Source organism: Psammomys obesus, unplaced genomic scaffold (genome assembly GCF_907164565.1).
Source record: "Psammomys obesus unplaced genomic scaffold, mPsaObe1.curated_primary_1811, whole genome shotgun sequence".
NCBI lineage: Eukaryota > Metazoa > Chordata > Mammalia > Rodentia > Muridae > Psammomys > Psammomys obesus.
This window is the reverse complement of record NW_026585580.1, coordinates 17,651,729-17,668,515: the sequence shown is the minus strand read 5'-3', so window position 1 is coordinate 17,668,515 and position 16,787 is coordinate 17,651,729. Positions and strand designations below refer to the sequence as shown.

The 16,787-nt window shown below is 44.7% G+C and overlaps 1 protein-coding gene across 1 annotated transcript in view; it reads right to left on the bottom strand.

Annotated features, from left to right (window-relative positions):
• The window catches only part of Tmem182 (transmembrane protein 182), a 39,899-nt gene extending 23,425 nt beyond the window's left edge, over window positions 1-16,474 (bottom strand). The window contains exons 1-3 of the mRNA XM_055608218.1: window positions 16,343-16,474; window positions 16,034-16,133; window positions 14,485-14,583 (exon numbers count right to left, since the gene is read on the bottom strand). Of these exons, the coding sequence (XP_055464193.1) occupies window positions 14,485-14,583; window positions 16,034-16,133; window positions 16,343-16,474 (331 nt within the window). The remainder of the gene's footprint in view (window positions 1-14,484; window positions 14,584-16,033; window positions 16,134-16,342) is intronic.
• Window positions 16,475-16,787: the final 313 nt, after the last annotated feature.

Sequence of the window (16,787 nt, the reverse complement as noted above, 5' to 3'; positions counted from 1 at the left end):
AAAGGACCACAGAGTTTCAGGAAGAAGGTAAAAAATAGAAACAGAAGAGGCGTGTGGCTGCTGGGATGGCATTTGGCAAGTACCCGGGGCTTGAGCCCACCAGCTGATGTTCCTGGAAGAGGCTTGGCCAGTGAAGACGAAGGAGCTGGGTGAGCTCAGGTGTGAGCCACCTGTGCAAGGAGTCTTAGGAAAGGGCACAGAGAAGAAATGACTCCTCAGAACAAGCAGGACAGCTGGGGCACCTCTGGCCCCCACACTGACCCCGTGACAAACTTTCTTACACTGAGTGTACACAATCAACGAGTGGGGTCTGTCTTCATCAGCAAGTCTTCAAGGGGCCAAAAGAAGGCTTTCCTGTGGTCCTTACAGTGACCTCACAGCACCACACTTCCCAAGAAGGGAGAGGCCTGGTCCAGGCCCTTCAAAGTCGGCACTTGCTACCTACAGTCAGAAGCACCTGGCAGGGATCTGCCCTCTCTCAGGGGTGGAGCCTAAGGCTGCAGTGGAAATTTGCAGCGCAGCCTGGCTCCCTCCTCTTCCTCACTGGCTGTCACGTGCTCTTTAGAAGTCTTCCTCCCTGGCTGTTTCATCTCATGAAGAGGCTGATGCAGCAACCTCGGCGGCCACCTCCTGATCTTCTGAATACCGTCAATTCTCCCTGAAATGTACACCCTGAACTTCCAAGTCTCTGCTGGAAAGAAGCAGCTCACTCAGACTGTGCATTTGTAAGGAGAAAACCGCCTCAAAGAGCCAGCACAGGACAGCCACAGCTGCTCCCTCAACATCTGTAGGGAGCTTGCCTTATGCACTTATCTGCCGTGAGTGGACACATTTTTGGAAGACTTCCCTCCTTACTACTGAACACAAGCAGCTGTTACAGCAAACACCCTCTGCTTGTGGAACAACTGCCATTGCTCTGGAAACAAATGAATAAGTTGACTTTCATAAATATTCCACAGGACATTAACGGCACTAAAGCAAACAGCTGTAGATGCAAACATAGCCTTGGTCATGGACTGGCAGGAGGCAATGGCTTAAAAATACTAGAAATCCCACTTTTGACAAGGCAAGCCCATTTTAAAATTCTTGTATTTGCAACTCAGTATCATTTTATCTCAGTATACCCAAACTAACTTATGAAAAGCAGAAATATAGCAAAAACAAGTGACACCAACTCACTATACCAAAACTAAGAAGAAAAATTTCAATCTTCTAAATTAATTAGCATGTTTTGTTTTAAAGTGTTTATCATGGTGAGAAACACACAAATGGTTCCCTTACAATAGAGAACTAAAGTTCCCTAGGTATTTTTTGAAGCCCCTCCCACACTGAAGATTCCACAGATTCTTCAGAGTGTGGAGAGTTAGAGTGTTGCAGATGGGGAGACAAATCTGTGTTGCCAGCTTTATGATATTCTGTTCCAGACCACAGACAATACGTGGATGATTCCAGTGGCTGGTGAGTCCTGGCAGTTCAGTTGCTCCTTAAAAGAATCAACCTGCCACTTTGTTGCTTGCTTGCCCTCTTGCCCTCTTGCCTTCTTGTTCTCTCCGCTTTCTCTGTTAAGGCTCCTTCTCCCTTCCCCCATCATGTCTCACTCTCTCCTTCATCTCCATCTAATAAACATCCTTTATATAAAATCTGTTGTGCACATCATCATTTCCTTGGTCCTAACATTGGAGTGTTGGCTGGGAAGGGCTCTCCTGGTAGCACCTGGTCTGGTCATGCCAGGACCCCTTTAATCAGACCATGATGCCTGCAACAGATATTTTTTCTGTTTTACCTATCCCCTAACCACCACCCAACCATATATGCCTTAAAACCTACACTTTCTCTCAAGTGCCCTGCCCTTGCCACGCACACCTGTCCCTCTGCTCATGGCAGCCTGCCCTGTGCTCCATGCATACAGAACAGAGTAGACACTCACGCTGTGCCAAAATCAGCTTGGGGAAAGCAAAATGCTCACAGCAGATGCTGAAACTGCTGCTTAGACACTGCCTGCTTCTGAACTTTGCTGCTAGGTAAGCAATTGCTGGGGACCCCGCACACAGATAGTGTCAGATTGCCTGCTCTGAGAGGCTGGCTTGCTGCTCTGAGAGGAAGGTTTTCAGTTGTGCAGCCTTCTGATCAGTGATGCCACACACACAGAGAGTTTCGAACCAGGCCAGAACAGCCATCCCACCAGCAAGCACCTGGTCTCACTATGCCACTATGGCCGACTGCCACACATGTCTAGCCACCATGTTGACACTGGGATAAGGAGGGTGGAGCCACAGCTTCACTGCCATATACACTAAGGGCAAGCACATGATTTTCCCACCATCTTAACTTAGGGCAATCAAGGGCAGTCATATGATTGGCAGCCATCTTGGCTATAAAAAACAAAAACAAAACAAAATACAAACAAACAAACGAAAACCCCACGGTGGTTTCCCCCCACTGCCAGCTGCCTTTACTACTTTGTTTCTGCCCCACTGTTTTCAGAGCTGCAAAACTTCATTCTCTTGTAAACCCTAAAAGCCCACTGCGCCCCTTCCTACCTCCACTCTAAAGCTGCCTTACTGCTGATAAAGCCCTAATACCAAGCATCAAGGTTCTTGGGCTTAGCTGGGCCAAACCCATGACCTGTTGTATTATTTGGTTGATGAACCATTAGCCTCAGGGTCTATTTCCATTTCCCCTTTCTCATTTGCAGGAACAGCTTCCTTGTATTCTCCCCTGTTAGGGAAACCTCTAACTTCCATGCCTATATTTGCTCTACTCAAATGTCTACTATCCAGTAATATCCAGTAATGCTAAGAGTATCGTGAAGTGAAAAAATAAGTCCCTTCTTCTCTTTTCTCAAAGTCTTGTTTGTTTCTCTCTGCCTGTTATCTCACTATATAGACTCTCTGGTTCATTTTTATTCTCTCAAAAACATCTTAAAATTAAACCTTAAGGTGACTATGTTGTATGAACAATTTTAATCATAATTAATTCTCTCCTTTTAGAATAATAATTTATCTTCTTTTAGACTAGGACAGTAACAAGTCTCATCATAAATTGGTATATATATATATATATATATATATATATATATATATATATATATATATATTCAAAGTTACATTTTACAAGAATAAAAATAATTTTATATAATGCTAAAATTTCAAACTTATAAAGGTCTATTCAAATTAAACTAATTTAAAATGTATGTCTAACTGCCTATGTCTTTATCAATTCCTAAATTAATAAATGTTGTTTCTCCTGCCATGAGCTGCCTATGATCCAGATTCACCACTATGCTTTCTGGCTAATAGATTTTTATAATAAATTCAAATGTAATTTTAAAATTGCTTTATACTGTTCTACTATATTGTTGGTTTTAAAACTCATAACTCAGGGGTTACTACATACAGGTTTTTACCAATATTCTAAATTAAGATCTATTAATGTTAGAGGAATTTATTTATGTTAAAACTTGATCATTGTGCTATATCTTCACTATCAAAAGATTAAAATATGCTTGGTCTTGTTTTCTAAAAATGGTAATGTTATTAATCTATAGTATAGCCCTAGACTTCTATAAGCTATAAACTTTTTATATATTAAATCATACAGAAAACTCTTATGCTTTCACTTTAATGGACCATATTCATGACTTTTAAGGATTGAATTTAAAAGGGACAAAACCTAAAGTTCTTTTTTGTGGTTAATGAATGCAAGTTAATAGTCAGTCATCTCATGGATGATCAAGTCCTTAAACATGTTCAAGACATATTTATAGTCCTACAGATGCAGACATGGTCTCACTGCCATCTTTAATAAACAGCTGAGGATGGTCCCTGAGTCACCATACAGGAGCTGGTAAAAATAATAAGGAAAGGGCCTTCCTGACAGGCTCATCTACAGCAAAAACTATGCTCCAGACCTGGGCTGTTGCTCTGAGGCTGTTGGCATTCCAGCACAGAAAACAAGAGGTCTGCAATTCCTCCATCCTGCCAGGGTATAGTGAAAAGTCAATCCTGCCAGGTGACTGTTTCAAATGCAGCCAAAAGGGACACTGGTCCCGCTGCTGCCTCAACAAGCCTTGGCTGCCTGCTGGTAGACTGGCCTCTGGAAGTCAAAATGCTCCCATGCAGGCTTGTCCTCTGTGCCCAGCCATGGAGGCTCAGTCAGCACAAGAGCCACAGACACTTCCAGCCTTCCAGCTCCTTGGCCTGGTGGAGGTCAAGTGGCTCCCAGATTGAGTGACCTCCACCACTCTCGCCCAGCCCAGGATAACATTACAGGTCTGTTTTGGCCTCACACTGGGGTCCCAAGGACATAATGCCAACTCCTGTCTTTGGAGACTTCAGATGCCTTCTCAGTTCTCTTCATATGCAGGAGACCAGGCCTTAAGCCTGAGTCCTAGAGTTTGCTATTGTCAGGCCTAGACACAATATGCCTTGTTGCCAGACTCAAGAAACAGGCCTGAATGTAACTTTTTACCATCCCTTTAACTAAAGGACAATAAATGTTCAGAGTAGTCTCACCTATGTCTCATGGTAAATAACTAAATACAAAGCCTAAGAAAAATATTGTTTGAGGGTCTAAGAAAGTGTTTTAAGATTGATAAATACAAGTTATAAATGTTAGAGGGTCTAAGAAAGTGTCTTAAGGTTGGTAAATGCAAGTAAAAAAGGTTCAAGGTCTAAGGTGATTTAAGGTATCCTAAATAGGCAAAAATGCTTAATATTTCCTCCTGTTGCTATGCTACTATTATATTGACTGTCCAGAGCTTTGACCTTTATCAATAGAGCTCTGGTTTCTTAATCTAACTCTAATGCAAACATTCCACTATACCACCCACATTCCTGGTTCCAACTCAAGATTTTAGATCTCCTTTAAATCTCCACAATATGTAATTATACTAAAGATTATGATCAAGGGAGCTTTTGTCCCTTCTGCCTCATGAAAGGCTTCTGCTTTATCAGAGCTCACTAAAGAATGCCTGTGCTGTCAACACAAATGCCTCTGTCCACTGCCTTTTCTACAACGTATATTTCAGTGCAGATTACAATTACATCATGTGATGCTAACATGTATAAAGTTTTATCTCCTTTGTAAAACTTAAAAACAATTCTTGTAAGCTGCAGGAAATCCACCTGAATCCAGCTCAGCTCAACTGGGCTCTAGATAAGTACTGCACCTATTCCCTATCTCCCCTTTCTCTGGTTTTGGGACTTCCCTTTCCTGGCTACTTGATTGCTACATTCCTACGTTCAACACTAGCTAATTGATGAGTCTTCCCTTCCCGTAGGTATCAATCCCTGGCTACAGATTGCTACATTCTTACACTCACATGAGCGGATTGGAGAGTCTTCACTTCTGGTTGGTGCAAATGCTTCCTACTGCTCTTGCCAACCTATATCCAAACCCTTCATCTAGGACCGTCTCCTCCCTTGGGTAAAATTTTCCCTTTACTATCACAGTTTCTCTCCCTCCCCCTTGCTCATCTACGAAAATCTTAGTGCTAGGTAAACCATGTCTGCTACGGGCAACTGTGCCCTTGGTCTCTGGACAACGCTGACGAGCTATTGGAACAGATTTTACTATACTACTCTACTGAGTCAAACCTTGCTCTTTGGACACCTTGACAGTTCACTGACTCCTGCCTGCCTAATAGGAATAGTCTATGCGTCCGTTCCTCCAGATTCTCCTCTGGGATGTCTTCTGGAGAATTTTGGATTTCTGCACCTACTGCCCTCTTAAGGGCCTCTAATCGTACACACCTCTGTAACCAAACTTGGCTTCAATTTCCTTAGATGAGAGATCCAAAGCAAAACCTTTTTAATTACTGCCAGTGACTGGGTAAATGGATGTTTCCTCAGGTAAATGGAGGTTCCCACGTTCAAGTCTCTTTGATAGAAAATTTCCACCTCTATTTGCTCTCCCAAAAGTTTTAAATATACACCTAAAGCAATTGTCTTCATAACCTACTTAACTCTGTCTTCTTCTTATAAGTTTCAGTGTCCTGCCAGACCCAGGTGTTTCCTATATCCAAAGCAGCGCCAAAGCAGCTACACCAGTGCTCCAGGCTGACCTCACAGACTTCCACCAAGCTGGACCTGCACTTTCCCTCCCAGCCACGGATGTTCTCACAGACCCTGGACAGCATCAAAGCAGCCTGTTCTTCCTGGACTTGGCCACCACTTCAGCCTTTTGACCTTCCTACAGCGCCCCCAGTGTCAGCAGGAAGTAGCCAGAGGAGAATATATGCCGGTTATTCAGTTATTATTAACAAAAGGATGGAATGATGTGCTTCAGGCCCAGGACAAGTAGATCCAAGTTCTCCCAGTATTCCTTAGTCCCTACCTGCTGCCTTGTGAGGAGGGTGACACTCTACGGCAGCCCTCTGCCCTGAACTTTCCAGGGCAGGGGCTTCCCCTCCTCCTCTTGACCATGTAACTGGACATTTTGTTGCTATTTCTCTGTCTCCCCCACCCCACCCCTTGCATGGCAGCCAAGAGCCGCTTCCAATGAACCTACACATACACTTTAACTTTCCTTACATGAGAAGCAGCCCAAGCTCCTCATTTTTTAATTACAGAAAAAGGGAGGAATGTTAGTATTTAGGCACCTGCTTCTGGGTTGCCTAGCAACCTACGATGTTACCATGTGATAACCTCCAGGTGTCGTACCTGGCAGGCAGGCGTGTGGTTAAGTTGCTTCTCCCTGATCTTGTGAATGGAATATCCTAGATCTGTTCCTGCACTGACCTGTCCTTCTGCCCTCGTTATGCAAAGAGTTTCCTCTTGTTTTGAAGCTTTAAAGTGACCTTCACACAATGATTGCCACAGGTACATTCCCTGCCTTCAACCTCAGACTTTAAGCCCAAGGCTGACATAATAGTCACTTAGCTCAAATGCTTGCAAAGCCTGCCTTCCCTTCTTCATCTCCAGTACTTGCTGCTCTATCTCCCCAGTTGCTAAGGACAAAAATGAGTTATCACCCAGTGTCCTTTCTGTAACATCCCGCATCTAATCCATCAGTAAATCCAGCCAGCTGTCCCTGCTCGGCATAGCCAGATAAAAAGTACTTCTGCTTCCAGGAAGATGAAGTAAACACACTTGTTTCTATTCTTTCTGCCCAGCACAACTAAACACCCTGGATGTCACACGGAAAATGAGTGGCAAAAATACCCATAAATGTGGCTAGCAGAAGGCAGGCTAGCCAGGGACATTGGACTCCAGGGACAGCACGAGGATGGTTTGCCTGGGCTTTCCCATTACGCTATGTGACCCAGAACTTGAATCGAGGTGCGCAGATATGTGAAAAAGAAAACAGAAGTCTCCTGCTCAGAAGACGAGACAAGTAGTCATGCAGAGTCCACAACTGGCCGGTGTGCTTTGTGCAGTGCCAGAGGAGGAGCAGAGGAGCTCCAGAGTCACTTTCGCCAACGCTGTCTCAGTTCATCGATTCTGCATCGGAGAAGTCTGGGCACCTGCCCCCTCCGAGGGGGCGTCAGCAGCACTGCCCTCCATGTTGACAGGAGAGCATGCCGGTGCCAGAACTTCCAACCATCACAGACTGGGGCAAAGCACAACTCTTCCTACCAGCGTGGGGTTACAGGAGGCCTATGAGAGGCAGGACATTCGCCACCTTGCCCAGTCCTATGCTTGGGAGGGAAGGTTACGGGCAGAGCTGTAATGGGGCCTCAGACAGCCAGGCCAGAGTCAGAGGAAGCATAAGTGAGACCAGGCCCTCACTATCTGTCATCATAACAGGGAACAGACACACACAGCTGTCACAGGTTACAGAGGAGAAGCTTAGACTCCAGCACATGTAAATGAAGCCACGCCCACCCTTTTCCTCTCCAGAGTCCTGTGGAGAAAAGTTGATTTAAATGACAATTTTAAACAAGGTCCATGATCACATAGTGGTCTGTTCACTAATTCAGTTCCTATTTAAACATCAACGGTAATGCCAAGGTCAGGGAAATTGTGACATTAGTAAAAAGCAGAGACCTCATACACCAAAGCCAAGGTCAGACATTCTTTATCTTATGAGGGCTTTGAGGTAGTTGCTATGAAAATGCTTCAGGAACAAATTTGAAAATTCTAGAATCAAGCTAAAACTGGAAGAGACAATAAGCATTTTAAAATGCAAATCGAGTTATCTGAAATAACTGAAGTGAAAACAATCAATAAGTATGTTATATAGCAGAATGAAGAGAGACAAGGAAACAGTCCATGAACTCTGAACAAAGCAACAGAAATTCCCTTATCTGAACAAGACTGGGTAGACTTACAAAAATTAACAGAGACTAAAAAAAGAAAATCTGTGGGCTTATGACAAAATATTGAGAATGCATGTATTCTGTGTTTCACAGGTCAGAAGAAATAAGATCAGGCTGAAAAAAAATCCAAAGAAATTATTGCTGAAATTTTTCAAAGTTGCCAAAATACATAAAAGTATAGATCAGAGTAAAGCTGGAACAGCGTGAAGCCAAAGAGCTTCACAGCAAAACTAAGACAACAATGGCAAATGCATCAAACTCTGGCTCTTGACAGAAGGCAAAGAAATGTAACCCCCAAACAGTGATGAATGGTAACTCCTTACACAGACAAAAAAAAAAAAAAAAAAAAAAAAAAAAAAAAATCTAACACAAGGGATGTTTATCACAAGGGAGGGGTCAGGTCGGGGCACCCGGCACTGGGCACATTCCTCAAGCCCCGAAAGATAACAACTGTCAACCTCAGACCTAACACAGAGACTGAGGACAGCATTTGGCCATGAAGGAGACATCACAACACTATCAGAGGACCAGAAAGTGCGAAACCAGGCATCGAGAGAACTGTTTAAAAACACCAAGGGAACCTTCTAAATAAAAACAGAGCAACAGCATTTTAGCTAACTCTAACCATCAGAACCTGCACAAAATGTCTGGCCCATTAGAACATGTACTCCACAAACGTTTGCTGAATGAATTTCAGTCAGATAAAGGACAGATGTTGGTCAGGTCACATGTAGATGAGGATGCTACTACCAGAATGGTAATTATGGTGACAACCTCAGAAATTTACAGGGTGAAAACTCTACCAAGTGTCTGATATGGACACACACACACAGACACCGAAGACACTGCACTGGAGACTGGAGAGGAGCCATGACGAGTGCTTATGGCCTGATGGTGTCCTGCCTGGGAGTCCTGAAGAGGGTTAGCATCACAGTAACAGCTGACATTACTGAACAATGCTATGGCAACTGTACGCTATTATCTCTGTTCATTTTACTCACAACTGTATGAAGTGGCTTCTATTTCTGTGTCTCTTTTACAAACCAGTCAAGCTGCTGTCAGTGCTCTTAGCTCAAGCGCTTGGGCCAGAGGCTGAGCGCTGGCTAGAAGCTGGGTTCCTAACTCCCCACAGCAGCTGGCCACATGCCAGCCCCTAAGTGACTCCTTCTCTCTGCAGTACCTAGTCCTCAAGAGAGGCACGACATTTCAGCCGCCCAGAAGGCTTCATTCCAGTGTGGCCCTCCCTTTCCTATTGCTTAGAACTTACACTCCCCGCCCGCCTTGCAAGCATCCATCACAGTGCTGTGCTGGGTGGGTCTGGTTTGTGTCTGGATTTTTGTTTTGTTTCATTTCGCCTTATCCATAGGATGTTATGTTTATGAGGGCTTATCCTGAAGCCTATCCTGAAGCACTCAGAATAGTGCCAACCGTACTGCCAGCAATTAGTAATTAAAAAAATATATATATTGCCTTTGCTACTGTCTTCAAAGGAAAGGCCCCAAACCAGAACCCAATTTTCTACTCAGTTTTGAAGCATTGTTTTTTCTGCTTAGGTAAATTTGAAATGCTTGTAAGACTTGTGAAATTTAGAATGGTAAATTTGATAAGTTGATATCTAGAATTGATATCTAGGGATAAGCAAAAAAATTAATAAATGAACCAGAGACACCCCAGAAAGTTGATCTACAAGTGGAAACTGGGAGACATCCTAGTAAGAGGATTAAGCACCAAGGGTTTGCCTCTGTATCTACTACATACTTGAAGCATTTACTTGAACTCCACTCAAATTGAATTCCCGAGCTAGAGAGAAGAGCCAAATGCCCAGGCGTGTATTTCGAAATGCGATGTTGCTCTGTGCAGCCCAGTAGGATGAGTTTGCGTGGCTGGTTTTGGAAGGCCCCCCAGTCATGCTGTGTTCTTGTGGTCCTGGCTGACCACATGACTCTCCTCTTTCTCACTGCCATCCCTGGGAGGTTTCACATTCCTGGAACCCTGAGGCCCCACCCTCTATGAGGGGCTTATTAGGCTGTCCCTTGGGAGAAGGAGGAGGAAGGGCCAGCCTAGAGTGGGACTTGGCTCTCGTGTGGATTAGGAGGTGATAAAATGTGCAAGAACTGGAAATGAGTTCCCCAGGGGCGGAGAAGGGCATCAACAGAAGGAGAGCCTCCATTTCAATTTAAGAAGGCAGTGAGCCAGAATGCCCTGTAGAGCAGAGGTCTGGCAGGCCAGAGTGGAACCAGCAGGGCAGGCAGGTTTAAGGGAAGAAGCAGGAATCAGAATCGGCAGTCTTGATGGACACTGGCAGCAGAGCGTTGGTGAAGACGGGCTGCTTTGGTCATTTGGGCATCATTAGCTCATGACCCGGTTCCTGCCTGTGCCTCTTGGTTCCCTTTCCTTCTGCTTTTGTCACTGGAGACCATGCCTCCTCGCTCTCCTCCATGGCCCTTCTGCTCGTGAATGTGTCCCCAGTTCTGCTGTCCCCCACTTTGGGTTGTTTGTCCTTTTTTGCTTCTTGCCCTCACACATTAATGCCTTGGTTCCCAGGATTATTTTCGAAAAGATTGCACACAAAATCAAAACCTGCTCCTGCTCTTTCTCATCACGAACTGCTGTGCTAACTGGTACCTTTCAGGAACTGATTTTGTGCTTCAAGCTACTCCTTCCAAACTGGTTCCATGACCAGCTCAAACTTAACACATCTGATCCCAAACCTTTGCCGCATCTTTCACTTCTAAACACACCCTCTTTCTCTTCATTCTCACATTTCTGTTGTTATTTAGTTTTCTTACTTGAACACCATTTGGTGAGGGAGGGGGCAGGAAGGGGGAGACAGGGAGTGAGGGAGGGAAGGAGGGAGGGAGAAAGAAAGGGAGAAAGAGAGGCAGGGTAGCCTGTATGCAGCCTGATTCACTGATGATTGCACATGCTAGGAAAATGCTCTACCATTGAGCTGTCTCCAGCTTCTAACAATTAGTTTGATATAAATCATGGCTCCACAAATTATCACCATTTCCCAGTTAAGAAGTAATAGTAATTTCTAGAAACATCACTGTGAATAAAAATAAAAGTCGGCTCGTGTGCCCTGCCCTGCTGCAGAGCTGGAAGAAGCCAAGGGAGGCGACCACACAAGCATGCTGCTGCCTAGAGGTGGGCAGAGGCCAGCGGCGACGGGGACACCAACACAGGAAGCTGCTACTCCAGTCAGAGCTGAATCATCCTCAAGACAAAAGTACATCTAGTCTGTCACCACCAGTTCATGGGAACAAGAGAACTGTGGCGAGCACAAGCATCAAGCAGCCAGGACACCTAACCCCTGGCAGGACGCCAGGGGGCTGGTTACTCAAGCCTGTTTAAATTAAGAATTAAGCACCTTCACTAAGCTTGGACAACCTTTCCGTTACATTAATTTGAGAATGAACAATTCTCTCAGGCTATTGTTGAGAGTTAAAAATATTTAAAGAAAACACTGATTTATAACCAAATGTCCACGCAGATTTGGTTCAGATGAAGTCATAAAAAACACACTTTCTTACTGCTGATTGCTTGATTTTCTTTTTGTGTCTCTGAGATGGAGAATGGCTGTGTAGCCCAGGCTAGACGTGAATCCCCCACCTGCCTGCTAAATCCAGTCATGTGACACCAAACTCCTGGCTCTTCGCACTAAGTGCCCACACTTGGCCTTGTCTTTCACTGTAGTTTATAAAATTGCAATGGAACGGAAGCCAGAGACGGGGCTGTGTGTTAGTTCTGCTGATAACTGGCTGTGTGAGTGTGTGCTGCTCCATTTTCACACAGAAACCAGCGCTGACCCACGCCCATCCTAAAACTCACGTGAGTGGAAACTCATATCAGCAATTTTCCAGGCCATGATATTTCAAATTTTATAAACCATACCTCCAAGTTACTGAAAATGGCTGTCATACCTGGTAATTACTGAACTCCTTAGAGCTGCCTACAAAACAGCTTTGGGGTCTAGGGAACGCAAGTCTCATCAACTAGGAAATGCAAACACAGACGTCAGGTAGGCTACACTCAGGAAATCTCTGCCATTTCCATGAATGTAGGAAACAAAGGACAACTTCGTTCCTCATTAGCCAACACATGAAACATACAACTCAGTCCTGTTCCAGGACATGTCTTTGTTCAACTTTGTCATTTTTACTCAGTGTCCAATTAGGCTCCTTGAAGAGAACATGAAGTTACATCTGGATGCCAAACAGGAGTTTGGTATGGTTTTTAAAAATTGGATACGATTTTTGTCACTGGGTCCAAATTATGGGCATAATAATTATACCAAGTGCTACATAGTAATTCTGAGCATAATTGCAGTGGGATTCCCAGGACATGCACTTACTCTCCATCTCCAGCATAATTATTATGCGCAGCTGATGATGCGCCATTTCCATAGTTTTCCAGCATCTCCTCAGGGTGCACAAGCTCTCAGTACATGGTGTCTGTAAGACCTCTCTCACTGAAGGACCTCGGCACAGGGATGATAGTGGCAACACTGACATTGAGGTAAAGACCCTGATTCCTGGAAATCCAACCCCATGTTGCCTCTTAGTTTACTTTCTAAAACTAAGAAATGTGGGGAAGGGACGGCTGTGTGAGTGTCCTGTAACCAAATACCTTCCAATGTTCCTGCTTGTCTCACCCCTGTCCTCTGCTGTCAATGCTGGAGCCTGCTCCCTCCAGGGCACAGGAGTCTCAGACGGATGCAGGAGATGCCTTCCTCCGCTTTCGTGGGAGCACACATCAGGGCCAGCATTGAAGGCCACAGTCCTTAGGAATGTCTGGATGCCCCCCGCTGCAGGAGACCTCATCCTTGCCTTTCTTCCTGTCCAGACTAGACACTTCTTCCATAAATTGTCAAAGGGGCTGCCACAGAGGCAAATGCTACTGCCTTTCATAAACACAAATCGTAATGAATGTATTTTTGACAGAAAGCAGAAAAACAGTTGACTTCTGAGCCTTGTGAAGCTCTCTTAGTTTTGAGAGAGTTAATGCTATGTCGCACGCACTATTGCTCCCGGGTCATACTTGAGGCTGGATATTCCTGCAAAGGTTTCCGTTTAGATCTCATTAGCTCCTGTAATCAGCTGACTTCTGCTGAGCGTAGCACATCGCTCTCTGTAAACGGTGGGCTTCACTCAACACTGTGAAGGCCTTACGAGCAAGGACGGGGTTCCTGAAGATGACACTCAATGTCCACCCTACCAACTTCGTCAACAGACCTCAGACTTCCCAGGCCCACAGTTACCTGGAAATATCCTTAAAATCAATAGGTAGACAGACAGGCAGGCAGGCAGGCAGGCAGACAGATGGTAGTGGCAGATGTGAATGACAGGCAGTTTTTGTGTGGCTCTCCGCTTTAAGCCTCAGTTTCCACACCTATGGTTTCGTCCAGTTGTGAGCTATAAATTCTCGGAAAAGAAGCGTGCCTCTACCAAGCCACTTGTCTCATGCTTATTGGCACTCCATAATGATACAGCTGAACACTCACTTAAATACAATTTGCATGCTCAATATGCAGTATAGGAAATCTAGACGTGGCCTAACGTGTTTAGACGGAGGCGAGCGGGTTACCTGTGACTGCTCTATCACTTCAGTCGCTGAGGGCTGGGGTAGCTATGGGGATTTCTAGAACAGTCTGCCAAACATACAGCAAAAGATATATATTCGCTGTTTCTGCTCTGTAGAACTCTGGCCAATATAATTTCATTCAAAACATTACATGGATTAGGATTTTTTTTCAGAACAATACATTTGACTTTCTGTAATGAACTGAGAGTTTGTACTGATGCTTCGATTACTGGATTTTCACTCTGTCGATGGTCAGCCACACTCAACAGACTTAATCCACTTCTATGAACAGGGTAGCGTTCCGCGTTTCATGTGGAACAGCTACAGAAAAGCCTAAGTAGGGGGCACACTAGAACATTTTGACTAGCCGTGTGCAGCAAGCAGCCCTTCTGACAGACACGCTACCTTCCAGCTCAAAGCTGCACTTAAAACCATTTGCACAAATAGGCAGTACTACAACGGCTGCAATTTTAGACCAAAGATGTGCTTAATTGGACTTCTAAAAGATGTGCTCAAACATCGACGCTTTACGTTTGGCAAGCAGATGGAGCGCTGTACTTAGAGGTGTTAAACTGTTTTTCATTGTAAAAACTGTTCAGCCAGGGCATCCTGGGAGCCACACGGAGGCCAGGGGTACTCACTGATCGCAGAGTCGTAGGAGGTGGAGTTGTGCTCACCCCTCAGGAAGGGGTACGGGGACAGGTACGCGTGTGTGCAGTTCTTGGATGGCGGCTGATTGGCTGGAAAGAAGAGCAGAGCAATTACTGACGGCTTGGAGATGACGCATGCCTGATGGAATGAGAACCCAGGAACCAGCAAAACACACACGCAAAACAAAACTCCTGGCCCTTCAACAAGCGCCGGGCCCTGCCAGGAGACAAAAATGCTACTGAAAAACATGGAGTTCTTGGAACGAGTGTTTTCTGAAACAACTGGAATTGGATGGAAGGGACACAGATTACCACAGGGTCTGAAAGTACAGGCACAAAACTGCACCCACTTTCATATATTCTTTCTACCAATAGGATGCCTGGCACACGACAGGTATTCAAAATGCCTGTCTTGGGAACCTAATGCAGTTAGGCTTGATTTTGACTTGTTCACACTATCAGAAAGTTTCTTTTGTATTCATTCTAATGTTAGAGAAAAGATACAAATAATGGGATATTAAAATTAAGAATTCAAACAAAATTCCAGCATTTGAGAAAACAAGAATAACTCTTATGTCCTATAAAATCTTAAAATTTGTCCCATGTGCACTGAGGTTTCAAGGTCTAAGTCTGTATTCTGACAGTGGCTAAGGTGGCAAAATCTATGAGGAGGATGTAAGGTCACCAGAGCTTTAGTCAGTCTAGGGACAAGTCGCAGCACGCGCGCGCACACACACGCACACACACACACACACACAGAGCAAGGGACTGACAGGAGAATTTGAAAAGAAGACTATACGCTTAAGCCCGCTAAGGTTTAGGCTAATAGCTAGCTCTCCTATTGCTGAGGATAATAGATGACAAGTAGCTGTTTTTGGTGAATTGCTTTGCAAAGATAAACACAGCAGAAGGAATACAGTTCAAGGAATGCATCACAGTCTTCAAGTTCCTGGGCTTCAAAGAGGACTTTAAACTCCCCTGTAAGAACAGAGCGTCAAAAGGAAGGCTTTCTTCATGTTGCCTACAAACTTGGGTGAAGCCCAATGAAGGCGGCATTCACCTGCTACCGCTTGTAATTAAGTTTCATTAAAAAAAAAAAGATTAAGAAAAAAAACCTTAAGCTACGAATACAAAATAATACCTCTATTTCTGGGCTTTTGTATTTGAAATTTTAGTTTATGGCCAAAGGAATTTCCGAAACACTTATTTGAAACATAGCAATAATAGACACTTGAAAAGAAACCAGCGTGGACAAAAATCTGCTTTTTTAATTAGAGGGAGTGGATTTTAAATATGGCCAGAGAAACAGCAGGTACTCAAGTTTATTATAAATAATCAGACTTCTACTCTTATGACAGAATAGAAATTACTCCTAGCGACGTTTCTCCTTCCTGTAAAGGTCGGTTTGTGACCCTTTGATGCTACCCTACCGAGAATGAACAATGAAGGAATCCATTCCACTTGCAGTGACAGGTACTACCTAGGAGGCTGCTTGCCTTTGTCTCAGACAAAGAAGGAAAAACAGGCCAGCTGCACTTACTGTACCAGAACTTCCAGATGCTGGAGTCGTTCTCCTCCGCCACGCCGTTGAACCAGCACCTCCAGAAAAAGCCTTCGTGGTGGAAAGTGATGTTTTCTATCTGCACAGAAGACAAGTGGCCCATGGTCAGCCCGAGTACAGTCAAGCTTGCTACCTCTCAGAGCCTACAGTCCCCAAGAATGACGACCGCTACCTCCCTACATATCTCTCCCATGAAGAGACAAACGCCCCACTGCTGTCCTTCCAGATAACGCATGAAGCTGCTCTCATTGCTATGAAGTACATCGGTATTTTGAAGAAGAAACGCACATTCTGTTCACCTGAACACCTGCCCACTTCAGTCGCAAGAAGCCAGTAATCCGATCCAAAAGCTACCAAAAACAGCAAAACCCCCAAAGCTCCAAAGAGAGCCCCAAAGAAAATGGCCACATTCAGTCTCATTTTCCAGTTGACTGGTTTCCTTCCAAATGAAGGAACAAACTGACTGAACAGTCAACTTCTCAGGAACGACAGAGGAAGAGTGGCACTCGAGCAGGCAAGCTCTGGGGAGCAGGTCCTCGCTGGGCTGTGGTGGCTTCTCCCTTCCACCCTGTCCCTTTGCTCCCCCTGGAGGGGCTCCAGGCCAGCAGCTGAGAATGGCTGGCTATTTTAAGATACTGATTGAGAAGCTTTCCTTCTCCCTTGGGGATCAAAAAATAGCTGACCTTCCCATGACTATAAAGAGACGGAGGCGGGTTCAGATTATCACTGCTGC